Raw genomic sequence first — 16,212 nt, forward strand, 5'->3', positions numbered from 1 at the left:
TACCACTATAACCACATGGTTTTATTCAGTGAAAATAACAATGTGTGGTTCAACAGGTTTGCAGATATAGCAGTATACTGTATTTCCTCTTCTGAGAATCTGTGTCGCTCAGAGAGAATCGTCAGGAAACAAATTGGTGAAGGAGGGATCTGTCTTACAGCCAATATAAAATACCAAAAACTAAACATAAACCCTTCAAAACATAGACACTGAAAACTCAAACTTTAGGCTCAATATACCTGGTAACCCTCCAGCACACCACTGCACCCTATTAAGAAAATATGCTGCACACAACTGTGTAAAGTGTTTCTGTAGGAAATAATGCTAATGTTAATTAGTGGTGCTTCAGAAGTGCTTGTTGGTGAATTTTATTAGCTTCAGACAAAGCTGAGCTAGCTGTTCCCTTATTTTCAGTCTTTGTGCTAAGCTAATTAACAGGCTCCAGCTTCATACTGATAAAAATGAAAGTGATATTGAAAAAATTGTTATTTCTTATCTGACATGTCAAACATGTAGAACAACTACATAAGATATGATGAAAGTTAAAGATGATGCGAGTTAAATGCATCTTGAAGGTTTTATGTTTTAAAAGGTAATGGAATGACAAAGTCACATAACAAGAAACACTTTATTTTTTAAATTGTTTAGGACAGTTCCAAAGAAACTTTCTACTACCTTACCGCAAATGAGTTAACATTGTTGTTATCATGGATGTCAAACAGCATCACAGGGCTTCTGGAGCTCCGTCCGTGATAGTCGGCCTCGTTCTTTACAAACTGCAACACATCAGCATGGACATGTCAAAATTACAACTTTTCTTTGGATATTATTTACTTGCTGTAAACATTTCTACACCTACGAGGCGGTCGGGTTGAGTTTCCTTTTAGGTCGAAATTTCAAACTTGCAACAGCTTTTGAAACAGAAGCCAACACATGAAACCTATAAATACTCACTAATAAAAATGTCACTGTCCTATATAAACTTACAACCTCTAGCGACATCTCAGTTATCACACCTCTGCATGGAACAGCAACAACATGCAACCATATGCTGAATTTTATGAAGACAGAGAAACCTGAGATCAATCCTGGAAGTGCAGGCACAATATCTCCTCTTAGTCTGTCACAGTTAGGAAACGTAAAACTCACTATATAAACACTCAAACACTGTAAAACTTTTGCGTGTTAGTAGAGCACACACCACATGCAGACTTGCAGGTGTAAGCAATGTGACCAGTTTAATCAGTCTGTCTTTACTAAACCAGCAGACCATCCCTCCATGAGGCTTAAATCAACTTCAGGTCAAATCTGCACCTCTATATTCCACACACTGATTTCTGCTTCATTACTTCAGAGCATCTACTGTAAGAATCAAACAGTGGCCAAAAGCCCACATTCCACAGTGAGCCTGAGATGCAACACCACACACCATGCAGAAGATACCTCTGCAGGGCTATTCTGCCTGCTGCCCGGGGCTGCACGGCCCGTGTCCCCCTCAGCGCCTTCCCCCTCTGTCAATTCCTTCTCCCCCCTCAGCCAGCCCTCCAGCACCGGCCCACCGCAAGGGCTCACACTACGTGACAGATGTGGGGAGGGACGGGAGAGCAGGAAGTCCTCTCCCTGAGGTGGGGTGAATGTGAGGAAAGGAGTGGCGGAGCTGGGTCTGGGCGGGTAAGGCGGGGGCAGAGGGGAGGCAGATGGGGAGGCCATGGGGGAGATGCAGTATGGGCTGCCGGTGATGGGAGGCACGGGGCTGGCAGAGAAAGGTGGGGGCAGGTACTCGCCACAGCGGTAGGAGACGGTGGGCAGCGGCGGCAGGGGAGGGGTGGGAGCGGCAGGAGGACTTCCACCTCCCACAGTCAGGGAGATCCACTCAGAGGAGATAGCGTGGACCTCAGGGGACACAGAGCGGCGAGGGGAGCGAGGGAGAGGCAGGGGGGACGTGGTCAGGCGATTACGATACAGCTTTTTAGCGCAACGGGGTCGTGGAAGGAGAAAAAAAGATGGAGGCAGAGAGAGGAGGAGGGGATCAGAGGAAGGAAAAGGAAATTAAAGATGAGACAAATTGAGTGGATAAAACAAACCAAAAGGTGGGTGTCAAGGTGAACATAGAAGGGACTACTGATAAAATGTGGGTCAATCTGACACCAGCTTTACCTTCAACTACATCCAAGTTTGGTTGAGTTCTCACCTGAGGAGAAGCATTGGTGCTGCGCTGTGGCGACTGGCTGATGGGTGGGTCAGGGTACTCCACCCCGTTTTTGACGCGAGGTCGTTTGTGCACATCTACGTAGGTGACGGGGAAGATGCCTTGGCGATTGGTGCCTGAGATTTTGCCTTCATACCAGTTCTCATCAACTCTGCGAATCAGTGTGATCCTCTCTCCCTAAACACACACAGGGTAGGTTCAGAACATTTGTAGCAAACGTGATGTGAAATTAAGAAATTTGTGACACTAAAACACTGGTACTGAGAAATACGTCATGTTCAGTTTGTAATGACTAATCCCACTCCTCACCTTTCTGAAGGACATTTCCACCACTGTGTCTCCATTGAAGTTGAAGCGGGCGACAGCCTCTCCATATTCCAGTACCTGCACTGGGGCACTTTTCTTTGGCTGTGCTTTCTCTGTCGGCGGGAGGAGCTGCACAAGAAGACAAATGAACAAAACAGACTGATCAACAAAACAAAAAATGACTCGACTTGTAGCATCTCAAAAATGCTTTAAATTCAGGTAGAGATGACAAAGACAGTAGTTCTGCGGCACTATCAAAAAATAGAAACTATAGTTGAATGTATTATTTAACAACTGTGTCTGCTGTTAGCTGTTCTTGAAATCTTATTGGGAGTAAAAGGAAGGCAGACACACTGAACATACCTCAACGTAGCTTCGAGGGAAAATACCAACTCTTCCATGATGTTCGCCCTCATACCAGTTTTGATCCACTTGTCGAATGATGTACACAATGTCTCCCTTCTGAAATGGTAATTCCCTGAAAAACATGTAGAAAGATCAGTTTCTCATGTATTAAAAAAAAGGATCAGATGGGTGGGATTAGGTTACACTTGTATCATTACCATTCTCCTGCTATTCTAAACAGTAATTTCCCGTGATTGTCAGATTTTTTTTGGCAGCACTTCATTAGAATTTGGTTACGTCACTTACAGTATGATACATTGCCATTAGCCTAAAATTCCTTTAGCAAAGTCTAATCTGTTAATATCTAGACCTAAACAGATGATATTGTTCAGGACTGCAGTGAATTATAGGGCCTATATTTTTACTTTAATTGTATTTTGTTCATCCTGTTTACATATAAATTCTGATGATTTCCACTTACTTTAGAGATTCTGCTCTGAAGTCAAAGCGAGCCATGGCTGGAGTTCTCTGTGTAAATATAAAAAAAGAAACTGGGTGACTCTTATTTTAAGGCTACACCTGCAAAAGAGTTACTCATGTCATCATACTGAGTTGGTGAAAGTTTTCCTGAAGACTAAAGACTCATAGGTTTTCTGGAAATTGTTGTGAGCTGTAAATCTGTCCGAGTCGTCCTTTGAGTGCCCTCTTTGAACATAAATATTCAGTCAGTGACAGGAATGATGTGCTTGTGACTGACTGGGTTACTTGACCTCTGGAGCATGCTCAGTTTTAAGCTACTGTATGTTATTCATTATGAAACTGTATGGCTAAGAGAGACGGCACTTTAGTAAACATAAGGTTGCAACTAATAGCAATGACATTGCATATTGCTGGTAAACAGTGGGACTCTGGAACTGACGTCAAAATATGACAAACTCAACACATATTCTGTCCTCTGTCACTGCTCTCACCCTCTAAGTTTTTGACCCAGACGAGAAAGCCATCTGTTTTTGTAGAGGTCCTGCTGACAAGCATGTCACACTCTCACACGCAGGCTGACTCATATACAAACTGACCCACGCATAAACTGCCATCTTTCTTCCTGCTTACAGAAGGATAAGACGAGGCCCTGTATTGTACCTCTATGCCCGATTTCCTTTTCTCTGAGTTATCTGTGATGTTTAGCAGGTCTCCAAAGCGTTCATTGGTGATGAACTGGTGGTGTGTCGGGACAATGCTCGTGTGTCGCCTTGACGCTGTATCAGCCTCTTCCTGTTCCCGCTTCAGCCGCCGCTGCTCCTCCAAGATTTTCTGCCAGGAAACCACACTGAGCTGTTTGTTCCCTCTAGATATGGGTTCTTCATCTCATTTATTTATGCGCCACATTTTTTCTTATGTATAATATATATATCACACTTTCATGTAGCTCTCTTTACTAAAATAGGGCCTGTTGTGAGGTTGAATTTATGAAATTTTGAAATAGATTTACAAAAAAAATTTCACCTCTTTGTCCCCATGACGCCTCCTTAATACTTCATCCTGACTTTCTCCGTGAGCTGGGGATGAGTCTGAAACAGAAACAGAGAGGTGAATACGCTGTTATGTGTCTTCCTGACAACCTCAAGGTAAATTAATGAAACACAGAACTAAAATTTTCAAAGATTTCCAATTCCAATGAATAAAATCATAAAACTATACACTAACCATAACCGTGCATGCTTAAATGAACACCATCATTTTTGCACCACTAAAACAAACAGCACACACAGTTAAAAGAAAAAGCCATATGTAATCCTGCATGCACATAGGAATAAACACAGAATGAGCCAATATGTGTTCATGAAAAACAAATGCAGTAAAGAAAATATGACACCTACTGTATCTTGGCAAAAAAAAAAAAAAACACGATCATGGTTTCACTGATGTTGATCGACCAACCAGCATCCATTATTTTACTGAAGTTTCACTTTAATTTTACTTAATTTGCTCCCCATAGATGTTTCATTCTGTGTCCCAATGAGGGCCACAAGAAACAGCTATTAATGTTTCAGGTTTGTGCCTGATGCTCCAAGTACTGTCTGTTACACTAAAACCAAAAGTCAAAGCAGGAAACATCCTGTCTAGGGAATGAAAATGATAGATGTGAACAGTCCCAAAAAGCAGAAAGAATACAAAAATGGACACGATAGGACATCAATTTGAGAAACTGTATGCATTTTTTAAAAACACATATATCCTGCTTAAACATTACAAATGAATTCTGGGATTGTAGATTTATATAGTGCAGGTATTTAATTGTAAAGTGAGGTATTCAAAATTACTGCCTCGTCGCTACATCATCGTGATGTAATGAAATACATGTAATGCTTAATGCAGCCTCTAGCACTCATGCATACAACTCAAATCTGATGTCCACGGAATATATACATTACCAAAAGCTTCCTGAACCTCCTACAGTCACTGAAGTGTTTTGATGCATTTGTGGGATCATATTCATTCACAGTGAAATGGAAGAGCACCAAACAGCACACTCAGAATGAGATGGAGGATTCCCTGTCACTTTGTAAACACACCACACAGACTACAGATGGAAGGCGGCAGCATTGCTTTGTGGAAAAAAGGAACACAAGGTGAAGATAGAGTCGCGATAAATGAGTGACCACAGAGGGAGGAGGGAGGATGGTGACAGTAGTGAAGGGATGGAGATAGCCACCTCTGCGGTGAGCTGCCAGCGGCTGCAGTAGGTTCCCGTTGGCGTCCAAGCCCTGCCTGTTACTCAGGTGGTCAGTGTTGCTTCCCTCCCCGTTACTCAGCCTCTCCAGGACCTCCAGGGAGGACAGACGCTGTGGGATTAGAGGTCTGAGCTCAGGGGACAGGCTGCTGGGCCTCTGGGTGCCCATGGCTACCTTTGTGGCTAACAGCGTCCTCCGAGTTTGGTGGGACTGGAGGTTCTTCCTCAACCGGAAGGGAGCAGGGCCCATGAGGAAGAGATTTCCAGGCAGCGTGGTCTTCTTCTCTGAAGCTGGCGGCTTCTCCTGTTGGGTTGTGGCCTGCTGCCTCTCATGCCTGAGGATGGTGGTGAAGCGGGTGTAGGAGGCTGGGCAGGAGCCTTTGCATTTGCTGGGTTTGAGGAGGAGCTGATGGTTCAAGTGGTGCAGCAGGTGATGGTGGTGGTAGTGGAGGTGGTTGTGCTGTGGAGGGGAAGTTGTAAGCAGTGCTGAGGGACTCTTTGATCCACTGACATTTTGGTGGATGAAGTCTGGTGAACTTTTACTGAAGATTTGCTCAACTTCAGCCTCTGTGTTGCAGGGGGACTCAGTCCTGATGTTATGTCCATCCTCTGAGGAGGAAACAGCCTCCTCCACAATTACACTGTCTGGTGACACAGCCTCCTCTGCAGATCTTTTGCCCTCAGCCTCCACTAGGGAGCAGTCATCTGTCTGTATGGTATTGGCTACCAAAAGGGACTCTGCTGACACTGCAGACGCCATGTAGAGATGGGCAGGGCTGTGGTTGGGACTGTGGTTGTGGTTGTGGCTGGAGTGCAGGGTGGGCAGAGAGGAGGAGCGGCTGGGAGCAGAGCTGGACCGCTGGATGATCATTTCAAACTCAATGACCCGTGACGACACAGAATCCCGTGGAATGTCACCCCCGCCCTCTGACCTTTCACCCCCCTCTGCCTTTGCCTTCTCAAACAGAGAGGCCAGGCTGCGAACACTGCCATGGGGGCTGCAGCCTGCTGAGCTGGGCCGCTGGATGTGATGCATGGTCCTGTACAGGCTGGAAAACTCAGAGGTGCTCCTTCTAATTGCAGGGGAAACATTCCTGAGACCGTCAGCACACTCACTGGACTTGTAGTCTGAATGTTGCTCACTCTCCCTTTCTTCTGCTCCAGCACAGTCTGTGTCACATGGCCCTGTGTAGAGATCCTCACAGCTGTGGGCCTTTGGGTGTCTGACAACTCTAGTCCTGCTTTCCTGACCGTCACCACTGGGTGGCAGCAGCTTGGGCTTGAACTTAGAGGGCAGGATTTGGGGTATGCAGGCTTTGGCAGCAGATAAGGACTTCTTAGTCTTACACTGGTTACCTATTGCATTACTGGCAAGAACCGATCGACTATTTAGAGAGGAGCAGGGTGAAATTATATAGCCATTCCCACCTTTATAATCCACTGGCAAGCATGCAGGACAACAAAATAAACAACATTAGATTACAATGGTCACAGGATTACACACACACACACACTAAAACAGTCGGGCACATTTCTAAAGTAAAGACCAAGTTCCATCAAAAGTGGATGAGAAGAGGAAGCAGACTTGATGCACTGTGCATCAAGCAATAGATGACTGTTATACAAACAGCATGGTGCTGCAGTGAAGAAATATGCTTTGTAAAAATGGAACCAGAGGAAATGTACTAACAGGTTCTTATATTATCATTATCCCTGCAAGCAGCAACATAACAGGTGAAACAAAAAGTATTAAAACAGCCATATACCATGAATGTTATATGATGTTGGAGGTTATATAGGAATTATTGACTGCAGTATTGTACAGTTCAAAAACAAACTAAAACTATTTAAATCATTTGTTATCTGTTATGTATTCACGTTAGTAGTAGTGAAATGTCCTTCCTCTGCATTCACCTCCTACACAAATCTCTAATTTTAGCAATCATAGGTAGATGGCTACAGTGATTAATGGCTGCTGGCATTGCTGTTAATACACTGCTCCCCTACACAGTTATAAAATTTAAAATGTATCCTGAGTCAACCTGCCCAGTAAAATATGAGTGTCAGAAACCTCTGATAAATACTCATGTCAGTTCCTGGCTATAGTATGCTTGTGACAGCACTGCAGATGGTACTGGGAAATGACACAACATTTCACATGCTGTGAGGCACGTCTGCAGCACGAGTGACCAATCTGTGCAGTCATATCTGCCAGAAAAACACACTGAGGAAGCTGACTTGATATTATGTCCATGGCAAGTAAAGAGTTACTATTCTGGCCTCTGAAACTCCCTGGAGGAAGCTCGGTTCTTTATAACATCAAGAAATACAGATATTTTTTTGTTTCTTGAGCACAAGACAGAAACACATGATGTTGTGTTTGGTTTCGTGCATTTGGTTATTTCTTGGAGCTTGTCTACACTATCTTCTGTGTCATGAACAATAATGATCAAGGTGGTGCCTCTGGCAGGAGACTAATGGAGGTGCATGCTAGTCAGTTGACTGGTGAGCCAAATTCATTTACTCCATGGTCATACAATTCAAACTGGTAAAAACTAAAGCAACTACCTTCATATATACTATTCTGCTTTTGCAATGTCTATGTTTATTCAATACAACAAGTATCATTGTGTCACCTACATCAAACTTTAACTGGGGAAAGTAGTTTCCAAAGTGCCTCTTTGTGTCTTGCCAAATGTAATGACATGTGCTGGGTCACAGTGTCCCTTCCTTTCCCTTCCTTACATCTCCTCTTTTCTCTCCCCCAGTGTGTTTCTCTCCCTGGCCATGTGCGCAGGCATTCCAGCTCCTGACCTCACACTGACAGCTGACTTCCTCATGCCTGCCCACCCTCTGTGTCCCTCCTGTTTATCTCAGCCCTGTCTGGCCGGGTTGTGAAGAGCAGAGCGCTGTTTATCTCGCTTATACCTCCTCATCCATCCCCTTTCTGGCCCTCTGTTCCCTGGCGCTGGAACACTCTGGAGTCTTGCCCTAAGCCTGCCTAGCGACTGGCGACACACAACTGGAGCAAGAGGGGGGACAAAAATCCCCAAGGTTAGCTTCCATCGACCTAACAAGACAACCTCACTCCCTCCATGAGTTTTTCAAAGCAGATGGCCAGGTTTCATGAAAACATTCATGGAATCAATAATAAATCAAAAGCTGTTGAGGGAATGAATGCTGTGAGGTGACTGGCCAATGCTGTGAGGTCTGGGAGCAAAGAAAATGTGTGAAATCCAACAGAAAGGTAAACAGAAACACATGTATCCCTGGCTGACAATTTGAACGGTCCAACATTAGTGTCTGTAACTCATTGGTTCTGTCTCAGCAGGAAAGGCCTTTATTGGCCTGCTGTCTACTGTCTGCCACATTCACATACATAAACATACACACACCTTCCATTGTACTGGCCACATATGTAAAGTGGCTGGTATCCTACCTTTAGAGGAGGAGGAGCTGCCTTGGCGCTTGTTTAGAGCTCGTAGACCTTGTAAGGGAATGTCGCCGCCCTCCAGGACACTCTTGTAAACATGGCGGTCGCATTCTGGAGCCCCAGGCTCACTCGTGGAGGATCCTCTGTCCTTCTCCACCTCGCTGTGTCCAGACTTGCTCGAGGAGCTAGACAGCAAAATAGAGGAATGCAGACAACTAATTAAACACAGTCAAATTCATTCAGAAGAGTTGTGTTGCAGGTTTTTATGATAAACAGAGCCGCACAAATTGGCTAATGAGCTGTCATATGGTTCTTATTTAGCATATCTTGCGGTAATTCCTGTCTTTGCAGACTTGTGGGAGACAAAATAATCAGAGACAGAAAAGCCAAAAAAAAAGTCAAACTTGGGGGGAAATAGTACAGAATTTAGAGGCTGATGTTGAGGGAAGACAGTGGCTACAACAGATATCTTGGCATTCCAGAGGGGCCAGCAGGACAGATTTCTATAAATATTCTCTGAACATTCCCACATGGTGCATCAGGCCCTGCCATGCACCTGTACTACTCTCAGGTTTACTCTCCTTCACGTGCTGTCATGTGTTACTGACACTGCTCCTCTGTCTGTACTAAAAAAGCATGGCCATTAAACAGACAGAGGCTCCAGTAAGGGAAAATAAAGCCCCCTACAAAACCTTTTTACTAGTGTTGGGAGAAAGGGGAAAACATTTTCCAAAATGTGCTCAACATCTGAAATTTTGCCAAGAGTGTTAAATGCTTGCACAAATGTATGGATACATTACTTTACTTGTTCACTAACTGAACAAGAAGCTCTTTCATAGCTATTAGAAAAAACTATGTGAAGGAATGACGGTAGGGATCTATTAAAATCACATTAGCTCCAGGTTACTTACAACAATTTACCTATATGCTCAACAGGAAATGTACAGTACAGGGACCATGCAGGAGTTACAATAATCTCTTGGGAAAGTTCTAGTGAAATCAAACGCCAGTATGAAGCTTGGGAGAGGCAGTAGCAGTAGTGTAAGAGTAATGTTTATTTATCTGGAAGGATGAGGAGGGCCTTTAAAATGCTGTTTATTGAACATGCACTGCTGCATCATGATGACTCTCATTCAGAGTTCATACAAATAAGATAATTATTTAACAATATCTGCTTGCTGTTTGAGTTGCACATTTCCATGACAATAGTCATTTACACACAGGGGCTGTTCTGCCTCAAAATACATGGTTGGGGGTTTACAATCAAATATCATCTTTACAAGGAGGTTCTTTAAAATGTCTCCAATTTCAAACAGCCCCCAAGTGAAAAAAAAAAAACATATGTGCCCGCCATAAACGCATGTGCCTTTGAAGGAAGTCAGTCTATGAGCTGAGGTTTCCTTTAAAAACTTCTGGGTGAGTGAGCTTACACCACCCTTTCATGGGCAAAGTCTTCCTTTCAAATTAACAACAGATCATTGGATCAAAAAGTTGGATTAGGAACCACTTGTCAAATAGTTGGCCATGATGACATAATGATTGCAGCAGATGGAAAGTTCTTTGCAGAAATGGACGGAGAAGTTTATTTTCACTGGACTGTAAGCGCAAGACAGTTACTGTTGCTCTGTCTTAAATTCTTTACGTTTTATTGCACAAACAAAAATAGAAGATGTCAATCTCAGCAGACAGCAACAAAAAGATCAAGAGCTTGGGAAGCTTTGTTTTAATGTGAGCTCGCATCATCTTTCATAATCCAGTTGCTGGTCATAGTTCCGCACACACACATGCTCAGTAGGAGATAACGGTTTTTAAGTTATGCAGAAGCTGGGCAACTTCCCTCTATCCCAGTGACATCCAGGTTGCTGTCTTTAAATAAATCACCACATAGCAGCCATGTTTCCACACTACAATCACCCACCCCCCTAAAAAATCAAATACAGACAAAGGACACACTGTTCTGGTAGCTTTTTGCCTTATTAATAGGATCTCCTCAGGAAGCAGGAGTCCCCCCGCTGCTGGCGGACGAGCTCTGCAGGGTGGAGAAATCGCTCACTGACATAACAAGCTGTAAATAACCATCTTCAAACTGGAAGGATGAAGCAAGATTTAAAGCATAAGTATTCAAATAAGAAGGAGAGGCATGGACTTACTACTGCTGCAGGTCGGAGGCTGTTTCCAGGGGACTGAAAGAGGGGGCACTCTGCAACAAACCAAACAAAGAAGTCATTGATAGATCCACAGGAAGGTCTCCTCCAGCTAGAACAGAGGCAGGAGCATTAGCTAGGGCCAGATTCTCTCTTCTTTTCCTCTCTGCCGTTCACTCGCTGCTCTGGGTTTGTGTCTCAGGCACCCGGGGTTCTGAGCTTCTCTGGACTGGGCTTGGCATGGAGGAGTAAGCGTGTGTTTTGGCCTGCACGCAAGTTGGAGAAAACAAGCGGCAGTAAAGAGACTGGAAGGGAGGGGGGGTGGGCGTGCATCGGTCAGAGGGCGCCCATGCAGGGGAGGGGGCTGTCACAGGCTCAGCCAATGGGCTGCTGTCTCCCAGTGAAGCCATCTCTTTTGTCTGGTATTGAGTCACTCTCATTACCAGTGGACCAGACCGAGAGACAATTAACCAGCTGGTGGTGCAACGAGGCCAAATTACACACACTCATACACATACTCAATATTCCACCTCACATACTGGTCAAAATGGACACAAATGGTCAAAGTAAATGCAGTAAAACACATTGACTGTAGAAACGGATAATATGTTATGAAGACAAAGAGCCAGCACATAAAAGGTAAAAAGAAATAAACAGTGACCACAAAGTGAGTGACTAAATGTTTGGAGGGCCATAAGAGTCAGTCTTGTTGTTATTTAGCAGTAGATATAGTCTCCAAAACACAGTGTCTGGGGGGTGGGGGGTCCTTCATTCAGCATGGTAGCACTAGCACCAGCCCTTTGAATGGTTTAGAGCCAACTAAATTTAGCCCACTGTTTCTGTTGCTTTCCTCTTTTCGGACGTCACAGCAGGTAAAAATAACAGACGTGACACGGGCACTATGAATATGAGCACAAGTGTTGTTTGCAAATACGATTGCACAATCCCCATCCCAGCCAGCCTGGCCCTGCTGTTAATATCACATCCACTTCCCCACGGCACGGCCAAGCCTCCGCTTCCCACACCGATGACCAGACAAGGAACATTCTGAACAGCTCATTTGCCACAACATGCCTTTCCACTTAGTTGCCAGGGCAGAATGATCATTAATAACCTTTCAGAATAAGTGCCTATCTTTATAAGAACAGAACATCGGGCTGGCAGGTCTATAGTCTGATCTATTTATAAAGCCAAATGTTCCATGTTGACTTGGAGAACACACCAGTGTCATTGAATAATCTGCAGCTCCTTCTTGCTCCGCTACGTCTTATATCCCCCTCAAATCTGATATCAGGAGGAGAAGATAGTGTCCTCTCACACCCCTGGGTAATTGGGCTTACACACACACTGCATCAATGGAAAGTAAACAGGAAACAAGCATGGAGGGCTTATCTGGGGCAAAGGAATGGAATCTTAATCTGGTTATTTACACGATGCCTGATTAGTGTCAGTTCATGTGAAGTTTTCTTTCTATAAAAGGCGAAAACTGCTCAGTTTCAAAGTAATCCTACAATGGCATTACTAACATCACATTATTCTGTGACAGTTGTGTAACTTTTTTTAATCCAGTTTATGATATATAGGTGACAAATAGAAGATAAGGTGGTGAGAATGGAAAAAGACAGATGCTATAACTAGTTTGATGTATCAGGTACAGATGCACATAACGGATGACTCGCTTAAAAGTGTAACAGTGTGAAAGATCCAAAGCTGTATATGGACATGAAGGAAGGCCTCTGTGAGTCACTGGAACACCGATGACAATGTTTCTTCAGAATTTCATGTGCATGTTTCCTAACAGGTGCCCCCAGCTACTCAGAGCTCAGACTCCTGTATGCCGCTTTCATATTCAAAATAGCGATCATGAGTGGGTCATGGTAACATGAATCCCATTCTTTCCAGGACCTTATTTGTGTTGATATGTTCTCATGAAAACAAACAGCTCCCCCAGTGTGAAGGGCCTGTTATAGCCTCATCTCTCCTCCACTAAATGCTTAAAGGTAAAGGTTAAGTGTATAACAGAGGTTAAATATGAAAGCACAATGAGCTGGCAGGCTTATAGAGTTGCCTCCTTTAGAATATGTCAGGTGGTAGGGGCAGGCTCTATGTAACTCAGCTCTGAGACAGTGTGGCAGCAGCCCCCCACGTCAGCATATGCTCGACAGATGGAGTCACTCTGTCGGTTGTAGAGGGTCAAAATGCTCTTCCTGACCATAAATATGTGTGGAATTCCAGCTCCAGCTAGACATGTGTATCGATGAGCCACCATAACTGTCACTGGATGTGTTTTCAGACTCCTCCTGAACCTAGAACTTGTCAATATTAATCAAGAGGACCATTACTGTGATTACACACAGGTGTCACTCCTACTCAGTGGCTATTAGTTTACTAAAAGTGGCCACTAGCGGACAAGTAGTGATGATTTGTCAGGTCAGGATGAAGAAGAAAGCAAGAAAGAGTGCAGATTACTGAACACATTATTTACAGTAAGCCTGCTCTTTAGAGGTATTTGGTTGATAACTGGCTAATTAGTATCGTAAAACCACACAAAGACTGCTACAAAGATCAAAGGAATCAGATGGCCTTTCAGTATTGTCAGAGACGTTTCCCCTTACTATATTACTACCTCATTAGTAGAAGTGGTTCCTCTCAGTGCTTTGAAGGTACAAATGAGGCTTAACTGAGGCAGAGCCAAGAAGGATCTTCATTTAACCCCTGAGCACTGTCATTTTTACAGACTTCCAGTCATATCTCTCCTCCAGTAATACCAAGTGAGCACTGATATGTCAATCAAAGTCCAATGAGCCAGTGTGTCTGGCTGAGCCTTAAGGTCAAATACTGCACATACCGGGTGCAGCTTTAGAAGTGACTTTGACATTAAACAGGAGTCAGTCATCAAGCCGAGCTCATCTGGCAAACATCCAGGCGGCCATGAGACAGAGCCGGCCGCCTCCACGACTAAACCTCCTCCACATATACACTAACCTGGAACTGGAGACTCAGCCCCTGTGCCTGGCTGATGCTAGGACATGACCTCATGTCGTAGCCAGTGGTGCCACCTCATATGATCCAGGGTGTGGCGGTGTGGCTCTGACAGACAGCGAGCGAGAAGAATCAACATCTGTTTGTGGGCAGCCAGTGCCACACTTGTCTGGTGCCAACTAAGGCCTGAGGCACGGGTTTGTCATGACACTGTATACGGCTTCAACATGCCTGCACTCCTTTGGATATTTTGGTAAATACACCAGATAGCAGACAGACAGCAATTATTATTTCAAGTGCCGGGGATTATCCTGGAGCCTAATGCTCGCGTGGACTTCAGCCTCTCCAAGTGAAGCGTGACTTCTGGATGAATCATTCTGTGCGGGCCTCCAGCTTATGATATGTATTGTAGCTGGCAGGATGCACATCAAAATGAATAAAACAAAGTGTTCCTCTTGGGTGTTGAGTCAAAGACATGGAAGAACAGGATGCTGCTACAGTTGGCAAGACACCAAAGCATCCTATTGTAAAGAAAATATGCCGATAATAAACAGTCCTGCTATAATTTAATTGTTGATCATGGGCCTTGTGCTGCTGCAGGACTATATTAACTCCTAATCAATAATAAGCCCTATTAAACTTTAATTATCTAAATTGCACAGGGATAAAGGCCACAGCTACCGTAAGGGTTTAGACAGTTTTCTGTTATTTGAGCTGATCGTGTTCACTCAAAAATAGATCTCTGTTGACTATTTTAGACTCATTTAGGGGCAAAATCCTTTGAATTTGTATGAGGAATGACAGTAGCTATATCAAGTGTTTTGAAATGTTTGCTGCAGACAGGATTGTTAATATGCATCTTGAAAAATTATAGAAATTCAAAGAGATTATGAAGAGCGAATAGACAAAGGTAAAATTGATCAGTAGTTTGTCTCATTAAACCAAGTTGATGGGACAAATGATAGTAAATTTAGTAAAGGAGGAAACATACTTTCCTCTTACACATGCTACCACATAACTTTACATGTGCGGGATCGATTAAAAAAATATTCATTATAATACTGAAAGTGACAGTGGGAGAAGGAACTGAAGTAGTCCTTACAGACAGACACAGTTTGTTTAGACAGTATTTGAACATGGATGTTATCACATGCAATAAAATACAATATGCTGTCAATCTGAAGACAGCAACCACTTACCGCTTTGTCAAATTCCATCTCTGAAAAGAATTTATACCAAGGCTCATTCTCTAAATCTACATCTTCTGGACTTACATCCTGAGTCTAGGGGGGCATGGCAACAAGAAGAGGAGGAGAAAGACAAAGAGAAGACAGTTCAGACAGTATAGAATATACACACCAAGGTATTGAGTCTATCAGACATTGTACATTGAGCCACGGTTTCTACCCAACACCATAAATCATCAGGAATACTGTAGGTGTTGTCATTGAAGCAGACACCTACTGATTTGAAGTAAATGAAAGGACAAGTTCATGTTTTTTTCACATCTATTTGGAATAGTTTGACATTTTGGAGAAAATGCTTATTTGCATTCTTGCAGAGAGTAAGCTTGATACGAAAAAACAACCAGCAGCTGGTTAACTTAGCTGAACATGAAGAGTGGAAGCAGTGGGAAATAGCTGAGTTCTCACTGCACAACAGTAACAAAATCCACCTACCAGCAGTTCTTGAGCTCACTAATTAATATGTAATATCTCATTCATCTGCCGGTCACCATGAGGTTGCCAGGCAACCAATCGACAATCAGGAAGTCACTGCTCCCGCTAAAGTAATAGTCTAGCATGTAGCTGTAATTGTTATCCTACTTTAGATCTGATATACTGCTGCTGCTGTTTCCCTGTTTCCAGTTTTTGTGCTAAGCTAAGCTAAACTAAGTGGCTGAATGCTTTAGCTTGATAATTGGAGAGATTACATGAGCATGGAATCTATCTTCTCATCAAGATCTTGGAGAAAAAAATAAAGAATACAAAATAAGCAAGTTTCCCAGAATGCTAAACTTTTCCTTTAATACAGTACTCACATACACACATCTACTCCATCT

At 43.6% G+C, this 16,212-nt stretch overlaps 1 protein-coding gene across 14 annotated transcripts in view; it reads right to left on the bottom strand.

The window, feature by feature from the left end:
• The window catches only part of LOC111573102 (sorbin and SH3 domain-containing protein 1), a 45,982-nt gene that overhangs the window by 5,238 nt on the left and 24,532 nt on the right, over nt 1–16,212 (bottom strand). For 10 of the 14 annotated variants that reach the window (XM_035951367.2, XM_055018277.1, XM_055018283.1 and 7 more), the window contains 12 exons: nt 15,350–15,433; nt 11,175–11,224; nt 9,031–9,209; nt 5,574–7,031; nt 4,364–4,428; nt 4,001–4,171; nt 3,342–3,388; nt 2,879–2,993; nt 2,519–2,644; nt 2,192–2,386; nt 1,444–1,965; nt 681–776 (listed from right to left, as the gene is read on the bottom strand). In XM_035951367.2, coding sequence (XP_035807260.2) covers nt 681–776; nt 1,444–1,965; nt 2,192–2,386; nt 2,519–2,644; nt 2,879–2,993; nt 3,342–3,388; nt 4,001–4,171; nt 4,364–4,428; nt 5,574–7,031; nt 9,031–9,209; nt 11,175–11,224; nt 15,350–15,433 — 3,108 coding nt within the window. The remainder of the gene's footprint in view (nt 1–680; nt 777–1,443; nt 1,966–2,191; nt 2,387–2,518; nt 2,645–2,878; nt 2,994–3,341; nt 3,389–4,000; nt 4,172–4,363; nt 4,429–5,573; nt 7,032–9,030; nt 9,210–11,174; nt 11,225–15,349; nt 15,434–16,212) is intronic. The other 4 variants (XM_055018285.1, XM_055018284.1, XM_055018280.1 and 1 more) reach the window with 3 other exon arrangements.

This window comes from Amphiprion ocellaris, chromosome 16 (genome assembly GCF_022539595.1).
Source record: "Amphiprion ocellaris isolate individual 3 ecotype Okinawa chromosome 16, ASM2253959v1, whole genome shotgun sequence".
NCBI classification, from domain to species: domain Eukaryota; kingdom Metazoa; phylum Chordata; class Actinopteri; family Pomacentridae; genus Amphiprion; species Amphiprion ocellaris.